This window comes from Dioscorea cayenensis, chromosome 8, assembly GCF_009730915.1.
Source record: "Dioscorea cayenensis subsp. rotundata cultivar TDr96_F1 chromosome 8, TDr96_F1_v2_PseudoChromosome.rev07_lg8_w22 25.fasta, whole genome shotgun sequence".
NCBI lineage: Eukaryota > Viridiplantae > Streptophyta > Magnoliopsida > Dioscoreales > Dioscoreaceae > Dioscorea > Dioscorea cayenensis.
The window spans coordinates 8,991,643-9,014,007 of record NC_052478.1 but is presented as its reverse complement, the minus strand read 5'-3'; the positions used below and the strand labels follow the sequence as shown (position 1 = coordinate 9,014,007).

Below are 22,365 nucleotides of genomic sequence, written 5' to 3'. Positions count from 1 at the left end.
TCATCTCCCACCTTGTTTAGTTAGCAGGTTGGAGTGAAAATATTTATACGTAAGCTGTTGTTGCTCCTGTTGTTGTTGTTGTTGTTCTTCTTCTTCTTCTTCTTCTTCTTTGGTATCTTCTTCTTCTTCATCTTCGGTATCTTCTTCTTCCTCTGCTTGTTATTCTTCTTCTTCATCTTGTTCATGTTGTTCTCCTTCTTTTACATCATTTTCTTCATCTGCTCTTCATCAACTTCATCTTTTTAACCTTCGACTTCGTCATCTTGTCTTCATCTTGTCATTTTCTTTTTCTTTTTTCTTCTTCTTCTTCTTCTTCTTCTTCTTCTTCTTCTTCTTCTTCTTCTTCTTCTTATTATTATTATTATTATTATTATTATTATTATTATTATTATTGTTGTTGTTGTTGTTGTTGTTGTTGTTGAGTCCAATTAAGCACGCTTTTGCATCTGTAATATACGAAGCTTAATCACTTTTGTCATTTTTGGAATTCCATGCAGGCGTTAGTAACAATGAAAACATTTTCCGCCGTGCGCGATACAAAGGTGAAGGACGTGTGCTTCAATTCACCGTTTTAAGTTCATGGGAGTCAGTCATGGATGAGATATGTGCTCGCTGGGTCGTAGATGTTTCTCAAGTGAAAGTGAAGTTCGTAACGCCTGACGTATACAAAACGCTTTGCCCAATTGAGTCTGACGCTGATTTTCAACGTATGTGTCATATATACCAAAGTTTCAATAAATTTGTCGTGGACATCATCATCGAGGATGTCAGTGTCTCTGCAAATGGAAACTCGGCCTCCTTGATCCCATTGTAATACTACAATCACTGATTTTGCTAGTTACTTATCGTTTATGTGTTCCTTTGTTAATATATCATGTGTATTAATATATCTTACTGTATTAAAAATGTTTCCTGTGTATAATACAAGATTCATGTATCTTATTCTAATTTCCCATGTATAATATGTGTTTCCTATGTATAATTTTTGTTTCCTGTGTATAATATCTGTTTCCTGTGTATACTTTTTGATTGTGTGTATTTTTTTACCGCAGAGAGTCATTGTCAGACAGCGTCAACTCCAATGGTGATAGTTTTCTCTCCCAACATAATTTTTCTGGGGCGTGCAATATTGCTCAAGAATGACAATAACAACAACGCGGCCAGCCTTCAGTCACGTAGTTGTTCATGTAGAAGGTGGGAAGTACATGGCCTACCGTGCAAGCATGCATGTGTAGCGATTATGCAAACAGACACGAATGTCCATTCTTATGTTGATGATTATTTCACAGTGGAATGGTATTGTCGGGCGTATGCAAATCCAATATCCCCTGTTCCTGACAGTGACAAACCATCTGACGATAACCATCAACTATGACTTCGGCCACCAATATCAAAGAAACGGCCAGGACGTCCTAGAAGGAAGCGAATAGAGTCACAAGCCTTCGATGTCCGTGAATTACATTATAGCCGGTGCCACGAGCCTGGCCATAACCAGCGATCATGCAATGCCGTTATAGCGGTCTGACCATGGTAAACCTTACTCTAGTGTATGACATTTGATTTTGCTTTCACATGTTCGGAAGCACGACTTTTATGACATTTTTCTTTACCTGTGTTATTCTTCCGTTTATGTGTTGAAAACCTTATTTCCTGTGTATGTTTTAAATTTGTTGTGTGTAAAATACATTTTCCTGTGTATGATATATGTTTTGCTGTGTACTACATCCGGAATCTATGGCTATTTTGCAGGTGTTATATGTTATTGCATAATGACATTTTCAATTACAGACAAACTTATCCATTACAAACGCAAGATCTCACATGAAATTGCGTAACCGTTCATGTTTTTTTTACATATACAATTAATTCACAGTTGAATGATATTGTCGGGCATATGCCAACCCAATATCCTCAATTTTCTGACAATGACAAGCCATATGACGACAAGCAGGAGCTTTGAATTCGACCGTCAATATAAAAATAAATGGTCCGACCGTCCAAGAAGGAAAAGAATCGAGTCACAAGCCTTCGATGCCTGCTATTTACATTGTAACCTGTGCCATCAATCTGGACATAATCGTAGATCATGTAATGTAGTCATAGCGGACTAAACATTCTATTCATAACGGTAACGTAATTTATTTGTTTTTACTGTTGCCATGTTTAGTTTTTGTCTAATATAAGCATGAACTGTGTTTGTTTTGTTGTTGTTGTGTAGTTTTCTTTTTAAGTTGTGTATTAAATTTGTTTCATGTGTATATATTCGGAGTACTATGTATTATTTTTGTTTCATGTGTAGAAAACCGACTTCCTCTGGTATGCTTCGGTTTGCTGTATGCTATATCCGTTTCCTATGTGCTGTATTGAGTTGGTGTGTATTATTTACATTTCCTGTGTATCTTTAACTTTTCTTTTTTAGTAAATTATGTTGATCTGCATTATTTTCTGTGTACATTTCTTATTTAAGGCCGATTTTATAATTAACTGTATATGCAATGTTTTTATTCACAAAGAACAAAAAAAAAAAAACACAAGTACATATATGGAAACTAAAGTTATGAAAATGTTATTATTCACATGAATATGGAATACATCAACATTATGACGGTTTTGAAACGGCTTCGTCGTTTGCAGTAGCTTATTTTTTGCTGTCTATGTCCTAACGTCAACAACTCTCTTTGTTACTATCTAACACAAGTTCAAAGAACTACAAAGCAAGCACAAAACAAATACAATGTTGTTAGTATATCATACACAATTAATATATAATATACACATAAAAGTGAAACACTACACATTAATTATTTATGTTTCCTGTGTATTGTCCATATTTTTTTTGTTTAACATTCCATTTGATGGACATCATTTGTTGATTACATTTCGGATTTACAACTGATTTTGTAATTACAAACAATATTTGTCACTGACAACCAAAAAGACAAGTAATAATATGGATACTGAAGTTCTTGCAATTTAATGTTTATATTAGGTACTGATGTTAGAGCCCTATAGATTTATCTCAGGTTTGCCGTTTAAGTCTACCGTTGTCTCCTCCATCATGTATAACACACCATTAAAATTAAAAAAAAGCTTAATTTATATAGTTAGTATTTATCATGTATAACACACCATTAAAATTAAAAAAAAGTTTAATTAAAACAATCAGTAAACATATATGTATATTGCATAAACCAATTTTTCAAAATTATAAAAAAATAAAACCAAAATACAAATTCAATAATTCTTCAAAATTGTTGAAAAACTTAATATATTTTTGGATTTTTTTATGAATAACGGTCTAATTAGATATGGAATGATTTTTTTTTTATAAAATTGAATAAATCATAATTTCATTAATAAGAAAATTACAAAAAAAAGGTAACATGACAAGAAAGAAGTAAAGAAATTGGATAAATCATTAAGAGTGATTGATATTCTTACAAAATAAAATAAATTTTATTAACCAATTTAAAAATACTTCCATTAATTACTTATAAAATAATAATTAAATATTATTTAAAACTATCTTAATCTTTAAACAAAATTAAAATACTATAAATTTTTTAAAAAATAAAATTTAAATTTATTATCTTTAAAATAAAAAACTAAAGTTCCGAATCCCAATGATTCGCAGTCCAATCAGATTTCGCCGGCGGTTCCCTAGGAGAAAAACAGGGGTAAAAACGTCCTTTGAGTGGGCTGAATTTAATTCAAAGCATACAACTCTCTCAGGGGCAGCATCGTCATTTCACACCACATTTAACGCCTCCGTCCTCTCCGTCAACCGGTTTTGGGCTGAAAAAGAATTTACAGAAAAAAGAAGGACCCTTGCGGAAACACAAACTTTTCGGGGATTAAAATGAATAACTGAAACTTTTGAGGGATTTTCTGGTACTTCCCCGATAATATAATTAGAATGTAATAAAATTAAATGATTAATTTAATACATTTTAATAAAATAATGCTATTTCCATTTTCAGAAAAGAAAAAAGTAATAATAAAACTATTAACTTTTTCCCAATTGAATAATAGCTGTCTCGTATAAATATTAAACGGACACATTATTATTTAATTGGAGCATCTTTTAAATATGTATAGATCTATATGTGCATAACAATATTATTATTAATAACTAATATATAATAATTAATTAATTAATTATAAAAATAAAAGTTATTTGTTCATTGATTTTAAAGCCTGGGTAACTATAATTCTTTATTAATTAAAAAATAATTCCCATCCGTTTTTCCACGTATCAAAAGATGAACGGCTGAGATAATAAATAAAAAATTACTTGATTTAACCTCAGTTTTAACGTTATTAACATCTCAAGTGGATGCATCCAAAGTCTAGATTAAAAAAAAAAAAAAATCGTATTTGGTGATTGCGGGGAAGATCTAGGGTTAGGGTTCCGGCGATCTTCTGGTTTTTCTTTCTTCTTCGATGGTTTAGGGTTTCTTTATGGTATGGAAATGGAGCCAGGGAGCTCGTCCGGATCCAGCGGAGGGTCTCAACCCCATTCCGTGCCTTCAAGGCGATCAAGAGGTCTCTCTCTTCCACCCTCCCCCATTTTGTGGATTTTTTAAATATTATTTGAAATTAGAGATTGAATTCTATTGTGCAATGATTTTTTCATTTCTCTTATTCTCTGATTTGGGAGTGGTAAATTTTTTGGTCTATACCTGTTAAAATTGTCGGAAATTTGAATGTTAAGGCTGTAGACAGTGTTCATAAGGGGTGCGGTTCTGTGTGTCTTTTTTTTTTATTGGCTATTTTTTAAAAGTTTTTATTAAATTTTGCAACTTGTGGTATTGGATGAACTTATGGAATCTGTTCATGATTGAATTCATTGGTTGTGTTTTTCATATGTTGTATTAGTTAATGTAAATAGAGTAAATTATATATTTGGATTTATGTCTACTTGCTAGAATTTGTGGTTTTCAAGCCGAACTTTGATTGAAAAGATGGAGTGTTGATTTGCAATATAAAACTACAATTTATTTTTGGATGAAAATCAATGCTAAAGAGATGCCTAGTGATCATTTTAGCTATTGGGTCTTTTATATTGAGGAATGGGGAGGATGAGAAATATAACTGTCATAAGAATTAAGATTGGGTGGGTTATTGGGAGATGTGACTTGAGTCTTATATTATCTTTGGGTATTACATTTCTTATGGCTAATATTTTTCAATAATGAAATACTAAGAACAAACATTTATAGAATCTGGGGGAAAAAATGAGATGATGCGCGATGTAATAAAAATATTGGAAGACATATATAAGATGCTATCAATATCTCATCCTAGAATAATGATCTAACGATATAATGTCCGTGATATGAATTGTTGTTGTCAGTTGTGTGTTTCCACTTATGTTTGATTGATCTAGTTGAAAACTCTTGAATGATTTTTTAGAAAGTTTATAGTAAGTCTCATGTCAATGACCTTTTTTCCATATTTCCCAGCATTTTATATGTTTGATTGATCTAGTTGAAAACTCTGAATGATTTTTTAGAAAGTTTATAATAAATCTCATGTCAATGACCTTTTTTACCTATTTTCCAACATTTTATATGTTTGATTGATCTAGTTGAAAACTCTGAATGATTTTTTAGAAAGTTTATAATAAATCTCATGTCAATGACCTTTTTTCCATATTTCCCAGCATTTTATAGGTTTACCCAGCAGAATCTTCCTGCCTGTAAACCTGCTCTAACTCCAGGATTGGTGAGCATGTTTGCAAATTAAGCTTCTAATTATTTTGTCCGCTATGGATTTCAACTTGTCATCTAATTTTTACATTATGGTTCTCATATTGGCAGGTGATAATAACATTTTTGCTGCTGGGCATTATTTGTGTGCCTGTTGGGCTTGTATGCTTGCATGCTTCAAGAAGTGTAATTCTCTCGCTTACTAATTAAATGAACTTGGGCTTATCATCTGTGCATATGGTGGCTTGTACTGCTTATTGCTTTCCTTTGAGTTTTGATTATGATTCTTTAGGTTGTGGAAATTGTGGATCGTTATGACATTGAATGTATACCTGAGCAATATCAAAGCAATAAAGTATCATACATTAAGGACAGTATGATTTCTAAAGATTGCAAGCGAGATTTAAAGGTTAGTTTGTGCTATATTTAGTCTAATGCAGTTATTATATTGTTTGCAATATCTGGCTGTGCATACATTCAAAAAGCCTTTTTTTTTTAAACATTGATTATATTAAAGAACAATTTTTTAGATGGACTGGAATGGTGTAAAGTCAAATAAATTCTAGTTCCATCAGTTCAATGGCAAGGGTCTATTGATGGATAGACCACTGTTGGCGTAATATATGTGCATGCTATTCTCATTGGTAGAATGCCCTTTAGCATAGATTAAACTAGTATTATCAAGGCGCTCGCCTAGGCGCGAAGGCAAGGAGCAAAAATGGAATAGCGCCTTTATACCCTTCTGGTGAGGCGCCTTTAATTAAATGCACGTCTTTTGCGTTTTTCTACGTTTTTGTCTGAGGCTCAAGACACAATAAAGGCGTGCCTTATTGAAGAGGGTTTTTTTTAATAAAAAACTAGATTTGTTGTAATATTGTTAAAATTGAGCGTATCCAAATTTAAAATGTTATTTATAATATTAATTTTTTTTAAAATACGATTTAATAACTTAAATAGTTGATAAAATCAAAGCAGCCAAATTTAAAATATTATATAAATTTAACTAAAAACTTATCCATAAAATAGTTATTCAAATTCAAATAATATATTCATCAAATTAGAATAATATTCTAAAATTAAAATAAAAAAAACATGGTAATAATTATCTGTATCGAAATTATCTTCGTACTATGGACATTTTTGTTTTTTAAATAAGCATTAAAATTGTATAATATTGTATGAATTTTAAATGATTTTGATGTAATTCAACCATATCTTGACCTAAAATAAGTGTAATGATGATTTTTAATTAGTTATATTTGGAATAGATTTTAGGAAGAATGGTTCAAACTTGATAGATATTAGCCTTTAAACAATTTTTATATGTAATTAATAATAATATTATCTTATATTAAATTTAAACCTATTATATATATATATATATATATATATATATATATGTGTACATCTGTCTTACGTCACCCTGGGGAGCACTTTTTTTGCTCCTTGCGCCTTGGGCCGCATGCGATATAAAGGTTCTAGCGCCTATGGTACGCCTTGTGCCTTAAGACAACATTGGGTTAAATTGAAATTCCAATTTACATTGTAAAATTGAAATTTTATTTCTAAAGGACAGACTCCTAGTTTGCCTAAGTCTTCTGTCCTCATTTTGATGAATTTGGAAGAACTGGAAATGCATTATTTATATATATATTAGCCTCGTGGTACCTTCCAACTTCCATTCACACTTAGGATCCAAGCATTTTGCTGTTTAATCTCAAGTTTTTATTTTATACTTTGCATTGAAAGATATGACCATGGAAAGTACCATGTCCAACTTAAAATAACCCACAGAGAAATAATTAGAACACAATTTTGCTATCTTGATGTTTGTAGATGAAGTGTAGTTTTTTCCTTTAATGTGAGGGTTGGTGGCAACCTTATTTTAGGTCTCTTGGAAGTATGCTGTGAAACATTTCAAACGCAGCCACAAGGATCAGAACACATTGCATATAGTGTACTTTTCCCTCTAGGAGGGTGCATTACCATCTGAAGCAACGTTGTTGACATTGTTAAGGCGAGCCTTGGGTGCAAGGCGCCCTAGGCTTTAGTCTAGATGTCTCGGAGACTCAAAAGCACGCGAAAGTGCGCTTTTTGCCTTGAAGCATGAGGTGATGAGAGGTGCGCTTTAGTCAAATGTAGTTTTTTTATTTTTTTTATTTTTTAAGAGCCGGATAAGGATGAGCCATTAGATGATTGTCAAATTAAATCTGGACTCTTTAAAACATATGGGAAAGGGAAGCTTGTTGATTCTCTTTGACTTAATAAGGAGTCTGAATTTAAAGAAGGAGAATAGTGGTGAAGAAAATGACGAAGCTATTGAACTTGATAGTGATTAGGATTTCCTAGTGGTAGGAGCGTAGTAGTGTAGTGATTTTCTTGCTATATTGATAATATGCTATTTCACTCTATGCATGTTTTTTCCAAGTCTGAACTTTAAATTTTGATTTTTCATATTTTATGAAACTTTAGCATGTATTATAAATTTTATGATATCTGTAATTCTTTTAAAACTTTTTTTTTTACATCACGGCAACGTGCTTCCCTGAGTCTTATGTGTTGCACCTAGGAGATTTGACCCCCGAGCACCTTGATGCGTCTTTTGCTTTTAATAATTATGGCCCTTGATTGGGAACATTATGGTATACTCACAATTTTGCTTTGTGCATTTTACCCAAGTACTTTCCAAAAATGTTGCAAAAGGTTCTGTTTAAACATTTTATGTAGGAGCTCTGTATATCTTAATTAGTTTACTAGCAGGGAAGCCATGTCAGTGGCCATGCTTAGGCAATTTAGTTTACTAACTCAAATGTATTATGTATGTCCTGTTGATGATTTTTTCTTGAGTTTTTTTGCTAAACCTTTATTTTCACAACATATCCTCAATGACAATCAAATTTTAATACTTCAATTCCAGTGGATCTTTGTTTACTTCTGACTACATAACAGAGAAAAGTTATTGTGCCTTTTTTTTGGTTCATTTTAACTGATTTTAGTTCCTCTGCAAACTTGGTTCTTGTTGTAGGTCCAGAGCCACATGAAAGCGCCGATATATATCTATTATGAACTCGAAAACTATTACCAAAACCATCGACGGTGAGTCTGAGTTACCTTGTTTTAGTTTAAGCATTTGTCATGTTGCAGAGTTTGTGGTATCATGCTTTTTTCTCAGTCTTTCATTGGATGTTTTGTTTTGATCTGTGACAACTAATTTTATTTAGGTATGTAAAAAGTAGAAGTGATAAGCAACTACTACATGGGCTGAAGTACAGGGACACTAGTCTGTGCAAACCTCAAGAGACGAGTAATGGGCTTCCAATTGTCCCTTGTGGGTTGATTGCATGGAGTTTGTTCAATGATACTTACAGTTTTGTGCGTGGAACAACAGCAATGAATATCAGTAGAAAGAACATTGCTTGGAAGAGTGACCAGGATCACAAGTATGGGAAGCATGTGTACCCCTTCAACTCCCAAAATGGAAGTTTCATTGGTGGAGGAAAACTTGATCCAAACACTCCTGTGAGTATTTGAACTATCAAAAAACAAATGCTATATTATATATACAATTGGTTTGTGTGTCACCCCTAAAAGTTGCAGGATTAAATGTTTGTCTATCTCAGTTGTTGATTTCCAAAGAACCATTTGTGAGGAGGTGATGGTTTCTGATAATAAGTGAATTTTTTGCTTATACTATCCTTCCCTTTACATTGCATTGGACAATTTTCAGCAATGCAAATATTTTCTTTATCAAGAAAAAAGTTTATGATGATGCAGTTAGTTTCCCAGCATTTTTCTACATAAAAACCATCTTGTTTACAATCATCAATTCTACTCATACAAGTTGTTCTTAGATAACTTTTTCTACTTGATTTGTTCTTCCCAAACAGCTAAGTGACCAGGAAGATCTCATTGTCTGGATGAGAACTGCAGCTCTTCCCAAGTTTCGGAAGCTGTATGGCAGAATCAAAGAAGACCTTAATGCCGGTGAAGTTATAACTGTACACCTTGTCAATAACTACAACACCTATAGTTTTGGAGGAAAGAAAAAGCTTGTTTTCACGACATCTAGTTGGTTGGGTGGCAAAAATGATTTCCTTGGCTTAGCCTATGCTGCCACTGGCTTCTCCTTCATTCTCGTTGCCATTCTATTTGCATTGATCCATGTTAAAAACCCCAGGTAAATTTCTAAAGTTACATTTATACGTTTCTGTAACAATTATTCTTAGTTGTAGTCATAATGTTTTCAATCTACCGGCAGGCCTCATGGTGATGCGATTCTCTCTTCCTGGAATAGGAAAACTAGTGCTAGATAAAGCATTGTGCATCTGCTGATTATCCTTGTATTTACATTTTCTTGATGGAGGTGAAAGCACACGGCTGGTATTGTATTCATGATATAGGCTTTTTTATCAGAGTCAAAACACCTTATGCTAGTGATTCCATGCCTCCAATGTTCTCAACTGGTTTCTTTTGCACCAGTTTTTATTTATCATTTGGGCTGTGTGGGTCTCAAAGATTTAGATGTGCCAGTATCCCGATGTTTAATTATATGCATGAAAATGCAGCGATTTTGCACTTGTCTATTCTTGTAAAAAAAAACCTCTGATGTTGAAGTGGGTGATAATTTTGGGGGCATGAAAAACTTGTAGGTATTTTCTTGTTTTTGATGTGGTAGTTCTTGTACTCAAAATGGTTCTAGAATTACTGTGAAGATGAGAAATAGTAGATCTGTGTATAAAGTGTTTGTAATTGGCCTTGCTTTGGTGGTACCTGTTCTGTAATTTGGGAATCAATTGCACACTCGATTCCATTTATAAATATTTAGAGGAAAATGACGTTTTAGTCTCCAAAAAGATTGGAAGGCTATTATTATTGTTGTTGTTGTTGTAATTTGGGAATCAATTGCCCACTCGATTCCATTTATAAATATTTAGAGGAAAATGACGTTTTAGTCTCCAAAAAGATTGGAAGGCTATTATTGTTGTTGTTGTTTTAAATTTATTTTTTTGTTTCTTCATTCAGATGGCTGGCAGTAAATGAAAAATTCTTTTTATACTCTCGTTTTTTGAAAAATCTCTGAAGCCAGCTTTAGGCTTTGTTTGGATTGGTTTTTGAAAACCCAGAAGTGTTTTTTTTTAAGTTAAAAACTTCTAAGTTCCAAAAATGTTGTTTGTATTGACTTTTCTTAAAAAGCAGAAGCTGTAAAAAAAAAAGGCTGAAAAACAGCTTTTTTTCAAAAGCTAGTCATGATCAGCTTATGAAAAAAGTTGTTTTTAGCTTATTTGTATAGCTTCTACTTCTACATAAAAGCTAATCCAAACAGAAAATACAAAAAGTGCTTAATTTATTCTGGAGAAATTTTTTTTCAGAAGCACTTCTACTAAACTTAAAAAAAACACTTTTTCGATAAGTCAATCCAAACAACGTTGTAGTCCTCTTTTGTTGTTATATGAATGAATGTCATATAGAATTCATTCACTCATTCAGGCTGAACTCAGCCAAATAAATGGAGCCAGAAACTTGTTAGAATGAACTAGAAATCAGGAACACCGGGAGAAAACATAGTAGATGTGCTAATATTAGGAATTTTGGATTTTGATTTACTTAAAAATTTAAAATGAAATTAATCTCTTGATAGAAAAGATTATATATAAATCAATACCAAAGATTTTTCATCTATTATTTTTGTGAATACCCCACCTATTGAGAGAAAAATTGATGTATATTGAAACTACCTTCGTGGTTTTTAAGTGATGAGATTGGTTTATCATTATCTTCAGTTGGTGAGATTAAAGATCGAATGTTGATAGAAAAGATTATATATGGACCAATGTAATAGGTAGTAGAGGGTGCAACAAGAGAAGGATCACCAATTAACAAGTCACACGACACAAGGCCCCACTTGAACCTCAGTAGCAGCTCGTCATAAGATTTCAACAGAAAAGCTTACAAAACAGGGTAGTAAGTCTCAAGGCACCATACTAAGCCTTCCCCTTAGCATTTAAAACAAGGATAGACCCAATATAAGAGACATAATTACAACATAAGATACTAATTTGATCACCGTTGAGCAACACTACATTAACATGCAAGAAGCAATCTTCAGTAACCTCCACCTAGTTGTGAGAACAAGAGGCAGAGAGAAGAGAGAGTCCAACTCCTAGCTCTGTGTTAGGCCCAACTTCCTTAGAATAAGCATATCCTTCTCTCTACCATCATTCCCTTTTATACCAATCCCATCCTTTGCCCATTATGAAATCCATGTACACACTATTGGCCCTCTTGTGCGGGTAAATTTTTGAGGAGGTCATTGTGTTATGGCCGATTTCCATTTTGATCACTATGTTTCAATTTGTATCTTTTTTGTTGTAATGTATTGATTTCTTTTCACCAAGTGATCACTCATGGATTTCTGGCCAATTTTGACTAATATGGCAGCCGGAAATGCCACATCATACTATTTTAAAAATTATTCTATCCTAGCTAGAGAGGACGCAGGCCTGACGTGTCCAATCAGCTGGGCTATGAAAATATTTTTATATAATGTGACGTGGCATCTCCGGCTGCCACATAAGTCAAAATTGACTGGAAATCCATAAGTGACCGTCTAGTGAAAAAATCAATACATGATGACAAAAAAGATACAAATTGTAACACAGTGGTCAAAATGCAAAATCGGCCATAACATAGTGACCTCCTCAAAATTTACCCCTCATGTGCCTAGTACTCACATGTTTTCCTACGGTTGCTCCTTCGTGATTGCGTGTTCCCATATCATCCTCAGCCGCACATCCTTCATCGGTTGCCATTTTCTTCTTCTATTGTGTATGTTGCTCTCCATGATGATTTGTCTATTGACTAGTCAAAGATCTCTGCTTTTCTTGACACCATATACCAGAATATAGCATTTGCCAACCCATGGAGAGGGACCTTGTCCCCAAGATCTAGGTGTGGGTAGTGTTATTATAAGGGAAAGAGATCCTCCCAAAAGTTGTCCACATCTGCTAAGGATTCTTATTTGACAAAGCCTTGTGGTATCCATGTTGTGCTGCACTTGATCGACGGGATTATAGGAGCTGCATTGGTTGTAGTAATGGTCCTATTTCATTGATTAGTAGTGGGGTTGGAATATAAGACTTGGAATGGTCTCTATCGTTTGAGCAAGAGTTATGGAAGACTGGGTGTGTTTTTGCCTCAGGTGGTAATAGCAGCTTGTGGATGACTGATCGTAGTCTCTGTACCACTTGGAAGTGTCCAAAATAGCGTATGGTTAGTTTGTGGCTTCATTGTAGGGCGAGAGAATGTTGCTTATATGGTTAGAGCTTAACAAGAACCTAGTTACCCACTTCATATGTAACTTTTGTCCTTTTAGTGTCAGTGAAGCTTTTCATCCTAGCCTGTGTTTTCAATAAGTTAGAGTTTAGTTGGTTGAGAACTTGGTCCCTTTTCTGGAGCAATGATGATACTACAGCCAGGTCTCGATCATTGGATGAGTATCAGAGCAATTGAGGGGGATCGCAGCCATAGACCACTTTGAAGGGTGTTAAGCTAGTACTCGTGTGGATCGCCATATTATACGAGAATTCAGCCAACAACAGCATGTCGACCCATAGCTTTCGGTTCTCAAAGGAGAAGCAACGTAGGTATTGCTCTAGATATTTGTTCATAGCTTTCGTTTGGCCATCAAACTGTGGATGGTATGCTGTGGAGAAGGAGAGTGTAGTTTCCATGCTCCTAAATAGGTATTGCCAGAATCGGTTGGTGAATGTGTTACCTTGGTTGTTGACAATCGACTTGGGAATCCTGCGGAGCTTGGCTACATAAAAGATGAAGGCGTCGGAGACAAATATACAGTAGAAATCCTCGCGCAAGGGGATAAAATGTGTATAATTGGAGAGGAGATCAACTACTAGAAGGATGACCGAATAGCCCTTGGATTTTGGTAGATTGATAATGAAATTCATAGAGATTGCTTCCCATATTCGCTATGGTATTGGTAATAGATGTAACAAGTTGCTTTGGAGGATGTGTGAATTTTTAGCTTGTTGACATATATGACAGCATCGAACAAAGTCGTTGACCGTCTTCCTCATACCACGCTAATGGAACTGTTAAGCTAGTTTGCCATATGTGCGTATTATGCTTGCATGGCCGCCTAGATAGGAGGAGTGGTATTCCCATAGGATCTGTTCATGTAGCATGGCCTTATCAAGGATAAATATTTTGTGATTGCATCACCATAAGCCATCTTTACATGTATATTTATGGTACATTGGTGTATTTGATTGAAGTTTCTGAATTAGTGGGCTTATGAAGTCATCATCTTGTTGGAGTGATTTGAACTGATGGAGAAGTAGGCATTTAGGAGTGATGTTTATAGAACAAAGCAATGGGATAAAGCATCTGCAACCATGTTATCTTGGCCTAACTTGTATTTGATATTGAAATTGAAACCAAGCAACTTGTGAAGCCACTTTTGTTGTTCTGGGTTTGAATGGCTTATGTGTTGAGGTGGCGCAGGCTTACTGGTTAGTTCTTACAATGAACTTATGGCTGAGTAGGTAATGTCGGAATTTCTGAATGGCATCAATGAGAGCATATAGTTTCACGTACATGCACAAATGACTTTTGTATAGTAGTTGGCATCTTCTTGGAATGATACATAATAGTTTTGTTAACTAAGTATGGCACCGATCCTGCACTTAAAAGCGTTAGTCTCAAGAACAAAGGACTACAAAAATTCTGATAAATGGATCATGGATGCTATTATCACTGCACCTTTGAGATCTTGAAAGGCTTCCTCTACTTGGTGATGCCACTGGAAGCTATCTTTCTTGAGTAGGCCAGTTAAGGGTCTTGCGATGTGGACATAACGCTTGATAAGTACTCGATAATGCCAACTTAGGCTGAGGAATCCTCACTTGTTTGACATTAGTAGGTGAGGCCCACTATAGGATCATGTCAACTTTAGTTATATCCATTTGCACTCCTCTAGAGGACATTACGTGTCCCAAGTACTTAGCTACTGTCAGCCCGAATGTGCACTTGGTGAGTTTGGAGAAGAGTTTGTTTTGTTGTAAGGTGCTGAGAACCACTTCTATTTCTTTTAAATGTTGGCCCCATGTTGCGATGTATATGAGTATATCATAAAAAAATACAGATCGCTGTAGTGCAAACTAAAAGATTGAGTTTATTAGTGCTTGGGTTATTGCGGGCTTGTTAGACAAGCCATGGTGAGTGCAAAAGGATATTTTGTGTCTATCCTTGAGGTGCTTAAGGATTTGATGATAACCTGCTTGAATGTTTAGCTTTGAAAATTATGAATTGCCATATAATTTGTCCAATAATTCATCTACAATGGGGATGGAAAATGTATCCTTCACGGTGATTGCATTAAGGTTGTGTAATTGGTATAAAAATCGCTATCGCTCCATCTGTAACAAGGAGCACTAGGGATGAGAATGGGCTTGTATTGTGCTCTATTAGTCCTTCTTCGAGCATTTGTTCCATTATATTCTTAATCTGTGTTTTATGTCTGTGGGGCTAGCGATATGGCTTAACTTTAACTGGTGTGGACTGTGCCTATAAGGGAATATGGCTGTCGTAAGCTCTTGATGTTGGAAGGCTTGTAGGTACTGAGAAAACATGTTGGTATTGCAGTATGAGTTATTGCATGTTTGGCGGAATGGTGGGATGGAAGGGAAGTATTGTATCTGCTTGTAGGGATGATGAAGCACTATGCTATTGTGGAGGTAACACCAAGTTATGGGTGAGGGTTAAGGTAAAGCACATCTAATTGATTGCCTTAGTAGAGTACAAGTAATGCAACTGAGGAATGGTCTTTTAAGTGGGGTTGTGGTACTATATGCCATGCAGCGTGATAAATGTACCTTCATTATAAAATTGGATTGTGAGTTTACTATAGTTTGTAATAGGTGGGCCCAAATTTGGTAGCCATGAAGCCAAGAATGATCTTGGCTTCCTTCACTGGTAGTAGGTAGGTATTGAAGCATATGAAGTGATCTTGGACCTTAACTTGTAGATTTTACACCATGCCTTTGACCTGAAGTGATTGATCGCTCCTGATGAGGAATTTGAGTGGTGGTGCTGGTAGTACATCTATGTGTAAGAATCAGGCGAGTCTCGGTTGTATAAAGCTATCATCGCTGCTGCCATTTAGTAGTATGTGCACCGGTTTATTGTTAAGAACCCCAGTAAACACATGGTTTTCTGATGTGGCTACGCTATGCATAGCGTCCATTAATAAATTGTGTAACCATTCCTTGACTTGCTGTAATGGATGGGGATCCAAAAGATAGTCGGTGTCAGCAGATTCTGGCTTGTCATCATCCCATGGTAAACAATAATCTTATGTTGGGACGTTTTTGTTGCGGGGTATACTTCTCCTTGTAGATAAAACATAAACCCTTTGTCTCTATGAGTTGCATTTCATTGAATGAGATTCTTTTTGGGTTGGGCAGTGTTAGTGATCGGGGGTCTTGGAGGTGGCCTGATTAGGATTGGTGTGGTAAGGAATGGCAGTGGCGATAATAGGGGCCTTATGGCTAGCCCTATTGTAGGTGTTGGCCTGTGTGATGAGTTGACGTCGGGGTGGATAGAATATTTCGTAGATCCTCTCGAGTAAGAGTAGTATTTTTCTTCAAAAACTTTACCAACATGATGGCCTTCGACAGTGTTTATGGGTGCACCATATCACATCTCTTTGGATTACCCTTTTTATGCAAGTAATGAAGCAGTTGAGTAGTGTTCCAAGTGACAACCCATCAACCCTATTAGTAAGGGTTGTAAATGAAAAGTAATAGTGTGAGACTCTATCATGTTGTTGTAGTTTGAATAAGCTGTATCTTGGACAATCAAAGACCGAAGGTCCGTATGCAGCTTCGATGCCCATAGTGAAAGAAGACCATAAAGAAGTTCCCCCGACTTTTGTAACATTTAAAACAATGGGACCACTTCACCATCCATGGGAATGGATGGAATCTTCACTCGATACAGGTTTGGAATGTCATAGAAGTCAAAGAATTGTTCGAATGGGTAAATCCATTGCAGAGCATCAGTACCATCAAACTAAGGAAAGTCAAAATAGAGTAAACACAAGTGTGGTGGAGATGTCGCGCGTGGGTTTATGATTGGAGTGACATTAGATAGTGGTTATAAGCAGCTGTTGGAAGGTTAGCTTTGTTGGTTCTGTAACAACTAAGAGATAATAGCCAAGGATTGCTCAAGAGTCATAATGCGATCATCACATTGATCAATAACCACTAGTATTATATCCATTTTAGTTGCAAGGTCCTTGAGTCTTGTCGATTCAGCCATGATGGGGCAATGAGCAACGAAAGCACCAATGTATTAGATAGTAGAGGGTGCAATAAGAAAAAAATCTCCAATTCACAAGTCACACAACACAAGGCACTAATGAAGAACCTCAGTAGTGGCTCGTTATAATATTTTAGTAAAAACTCTTACAAAATAGGGTTGTAAGTCTAAGGACACCACACTGAGCCTTCTCCCTAGCATGCAAAACAAGCATAGACCCAATATAACAGACAAAATTACAATATAAGATCCTAACCCGATCATCATTGAGCACAACTACATTAACATGAACTAGGCAATCTTCAGTAACCTCCACCCAGTTTTGAGAACAAGAGATAGAAAGAAGAGAGTCGAACTCCTAGCTCTACGCTAGGCCCAACTTCCTAAAAATAAGCACATCCTTCTCTCTACCACCCTTCTCTTTTATACCAGTCCCACCCTTAACCCATTATGAAATCCATGTATGCATTATTGGCCCTCCTATGCCTTATACTCACGTGGTTTCCTTCGATTGCTCCCTTGTGATTGCATGTTCCCATATCATCCTCAACCACTCGTCCTTTATCGGTTCCCACTTTCTTCATCAGTTATGACTATTGCTCCTTTTTCCATGATGATTTATTTGTTGGTTGGTCAACGATCTCTGCTTTTCTTGATATAAAGGTTATATATAGATCAACAACAAGGATCTCTAATATATTATTCTTGTGAATACCCTATCTATAGAGGGAAGAATGACATAGATAGAAAGTACCATTGTGTGGTCTTTAAGTGATGAGATTAGTTTATCATTGCCTTCAGGTCATGAGATTAGAGATCTAATGTTGTATTTATTCAAATTGTTATCATTGCATATAAGTATCTTTGCTTCCGCATATTATTTATGCAATAAAGATTATGTGCATAAATATGGTACTTTTAAATTTTCTAACAAGACAAAGATATGGAGTAAATTGCAATCCAAGTGCCAAAGCAAGGTTGTTGTTGGGTTTGAAACAAGAAGCAAGAAAATTTTTGAAGATTGTGGGTTCGAAGTATTTATTGATGTAAGTTCATTTTTTATTTATTTTCTAATATTTTTTTCTTCAAATAAAATGTGTAAACTTACACTTATCTTGTCTTGGGAACAAGGTAATGGAGGTACTAAATTTGTGCTTTTTAAGTACTAAATTGATACTTAAAATTAATATACTATCTCGATCTGGAAGAGATAATATTTCATTCTTTTCTCGAGTCAAAAATTGAGAATTCGAATATGTGTTTTATCCATATTTTTGAAAATAATAATAAAAAAAAGATAAAAAGTTGGTACAAAATTTGTACTATAACTTTAAAAACTATTATTTAGAGAGTCTAAACTTGAGGGTGAACTCGATTTTGTACTAGTAAAACATGCTACTCAGATAATATATAGTAGTTCAATCCATTGATTATTTTGTATTAGAAGTTAAATTCTCTTTTATAGGCTTCTTAAATTCTGAATGTTTATTTTTACCACATTTTGATGTTTATTTCATTGCAAGAATTTTCAGAAAATTCATTTGTAAGAAGGTTAGGTTTATGCATCCTTGCTGCTGGTACTAATTTTTGTTTGACTGGATTTGAAAGCCAAAGGATTTAAAAATCCTTGGATTTAAAAAATCCTTTGTTTGTTTCAAAGGATTTGAATTTCTTTTGTATTTTAAAATCCAAAAGTCATGGGATTATGGAATTCGGCCAAAATGACCGAATTCCAAAATCTCATCTAGTGAATCCCTCACATGACTTGCACTTGAGGGATTCAAGTGATTTTCTAATGCCTCTGGAACCAATCGTGCTCCCCCTCCATCCTTTTCTTCATCTTTTGCCATCCTCATCTCTTCTCCCTCTCCATCCCTTTCTCCTTCAATCTTGCTCTGTTCATCTCCCTGAGGTCGCGTCGATGGATTACCTCACATCTCTCTTAATCACCTTATTATGTTCGTGGATCTTAAACTTCTCTTCTATTTTCAGGTTTTTCTCTATGGTGAGATCGAAGGAGGAGATCTGGACTATCAGGATTGTTGAGTGGAAACCATGTCATTGGTGAATGGACCGACCTCTAGCTGGTTAGTAATTACTCAGATGTTAGGGTTTAGAGATTTTATTTTTTTGTTTTTTTTAGTTTGATTTTCCTGAATGCACAATGAATGGTTTTTAATTATCTTATTTTTTTTTGGTTTTGTGTGATCTTTAGATTTAGGTTTTGAGTGATTTTATGATCAATTGGTTTTCTGGGAAGTTGATGAAGAGGGCATCATTGGCCGAGCAACAATGGTGAATAATCTCACCTTCTTTTGATTGTTCATCTTCTCTTCCACCATCTTCTTCTCCAATTTTTGTGGGTTGGTGTTTAATTTTTCAGAATTTTTGTGGATTTTGGGTGATCTTTAATTTTAGGTTTTGAGTGATTTTACCATCAATTGGCCTTCGGGAAATTGACGAAAATTGCATCACCAGCAAAGTAGCAACAATGAGAACCTCTCACCTTCTTCTTGCTCTTCTTCTCCTCCATCTTCTTTTGCTCTTATTTTTTGGGTGGTTTTTATTTTTCAATTTTTTTTGGATATCTTGATTTCATGTCTTGGATGCTCTCTAATGTGAGCTTATTTATTCATTCAGCAAAACCTTGGTTTGTGCATTATGCATCCTCTGGTTTCATTTATCATTTGCTACTATTTGTCATTAGATTGTGAAAGATATTTTGAGGGTTGGTTTGTTTGTTATGTAATCTTTTTTTTTTTTAACTTGGAATTTAATTGATTTATTTAGATAATTGCATTTGGATGTTGGATAGATTGGCTTGATATATTAAGTATGATTTTGTTTGTTTTCAGATAATGGACTAAATTTTGACTAATTAATAAGAAGGGTAAATCCCATATACACATCTAAATTAACAAACAAATATGAGCACACAAAATAGAAAAAAATCAATTTATAAAATATTAATCCGATTTATAACCACCAAGAGTTTATGGGGCTGCGGATCGGTTAACAGAAATTCACCTATACTTGAATTATAATTGATTGTGCTAGTCTTTGCATTAACCAAATGTGAACTATAAGTATGTAGTAAGCACACTCACACATGTATTTTAATTGAAAATCTCAACTGATAGTGGATGAGTTGCATGTTGTTATATGATAGATGAAATGGTACTCAATTATTGTGAACAATGATCAAAGCTCAGCAACTTTGTAGTTTCTTTTATAATTGTTGATGTAATAGTTAATAGTCACCCAATTCATGCATTGTCCTAACCACGCCATTATGCAAACATTAGATCACACATAAACTTATCATCAATTTATGTAGAACAAGAAGACCCATTCTTAAGGTGGATAGCCCTCCTGTTACCATATTGTTTCTTGAGAGCTCAAATGCTTTAATTTAATTCGTCTCATACGCAACCCTGCTTGAGCTTAGTTTTTACTCTTCATTATAATTTTTTTATGTAGTTGATCATTTGATCTAGTTTTAAATGATGCTAGTTTGTGCGAAACGGCTAAATATTAGGGTTCTCCTCATTTATGTACAGAAATCTATATTGAAATAATAACTGTGCAAAAAGCATACATTTCATTCATGTGTTGTGAAAGAAAGAAAGACATGTGCTTAATGTGATCTATATTGGTCATTTGGCTACTTAAGAGGGTTTAGTCTTTATGTTATAATGTTGCGTGACCAATTAGAGTATTTTCAATAGAAATATTTCTTAATTTTTTATCATTATGTTATAGCTTAAAGTTAATTATTTTATTGTTACTAATTACGTATTAGATGGATCATTTTGAGAAAAAAAGATGATGAACTATACCTCATGCAACTAACAATTTTGGTTGCCGCCTACACCTCGTTATCATGGCTTCATAACAAAAGACAGAATTCCTATAGAACCATCACGCAAAAGATTAGAAATACAGAGAAAATATTTGTCTTTGTTGATAAATGGGAATAATGATACTAGTATTAACGTGGTGTGGTGCGGATGAGTCTAAATTTTTTAACCTATGTTCAATATTACATGGAAAAGGACTTGTATGGGATTCATTGCACATGAGCATTGAAGAGCAATTACTAATGTTCCTGCACACCATAGGGCACAATTAGTGCAACCGTGATATTGCATATAATTTTCTGCGGTCTGGTGAGACTGTTAGTAGAAACTTCAATCACATGTTGTTCGCAATTTGTGAAATGCAGCATGAATATGTGCAGCCACCGAGTTATCAAACCCCACCCTATATAGCAACAAGGAGAACATTGTATCCTTACTTCAAGGTATTTTAATGTTAGACTTCAAACAATTGTATTTCAGTAGGATTAATTCTAACATATAGTATTAAATACTAGGATTGTATTGGGGCCTTAGATGGGACACATATTCATGCTTTTGTCCCAACATCTAAAGTCACAGCGTTTCAAGGAAGAAAACCTTACCCAACACCATATGTTCTTGCAGTTGTGGATTTTGACCTTCGTTTTACTTTTATTCTTGCTGGTTGGGAAGGATCAGTGCATGACTCTTTAGTTCTTCGTGATGCACTAGAATGATCCAATGGGCTAAAAGTTCCCGAACGTATCTTAAAGTTTTTTTTTTTTTTTACAAAAATAGAGAGAATTAATTAAATATATAATTGAACTCATTAAAGTTATTTTAACTCTTGTAATTAGAAAAATATTACTTGCTTGATGCTGGTTACGCCAAATGACTCGGTTTTATACCCCTTCACAAAGGTGTAAGATATCACTTGAAGGAGTTCGGCTCCCGAACACCTGCAAATGCCAAGGAACTGTTTAACCTATGACATTCATCTATGCGTACCTCCATTGAACGTGCATTTGGTTCTTTAAAGAACTGCATCAAGGTCCTCACGTCTAGGCCTTTTTTTCCAATTCAAGACACAGGTGGATCTCGTGTTGGCATGTTGTACCTTACATTACTACATCCTCAACAGTGATCAGGATGAATTTATTCCTTCGGAGGAAAATTGGATACCACAACGTGTTTCACAAACCACTGCTCAAGACCAAAGAGAAGAAGCACAAGAGTGGGCTACTCGTCGTGATCAAATTGCAACTGAGATGAGGGTGAACAAGTAGTTATATTGACATGTTCTTGTGTTAAATTTTGTATCATTGTTGAATGGTCACTTTTTGATGTATCTTTTTATCTTCTTTTATCAAATAATATATGATTGAATATCTTGACTGTATGCTCAAATAGAATCCTTGCAGTATTTGTTTTCTTCAATTTGTATGTTTATCATATTATGCATGATTTAAATTAACATA

General features: G+C 34.7%; 1 protein-coding gene across 2 annotated transcripts; it reads left to right on the top strand.

The window, feature by feature from the left end:
- The first annotated feature begins 4,344 nt into the window (after positions 1-4,344).
- Positions 4,345-10,588, top strand: LOC120267802 (putative ALA-interacting subunit 2). Of its 2 annotated transcripts, XM_039275486.1 has the most exons (9): positions 4,345-4,545; positions 5,666-5,727; positions 5,823-5,897; positions 6,004-6,120; positions 8,737-8,807; positions 8,933-9,015; positions 9,100-9,230; positions 9,599-9,888; positions 9,970-10,588. In XM_039275486.1, the coding sequence occupies exons 1-9, from the start codon at positions 4,467-4,469 to the stop codon at positions 10,022-10,024; spliced, it is 963 nt and encodes a 320-aa protein (XP_039131420.1). In that variant the 5' UTR covers positions 4,345-4,466; the 3' UTR covers positions 10,025-10,588. The 2 variants fall into 2 exon arrangements, with proteins under 2 accessions (XP_039131420.1, XP_039131419.1); XM_039275485.1 differs by having other exon boundaries at positions 8,933-9,230.
- The last annotated feature ends 11,777 nt before the right edge of the window (positions 10,589-22,365 follow it).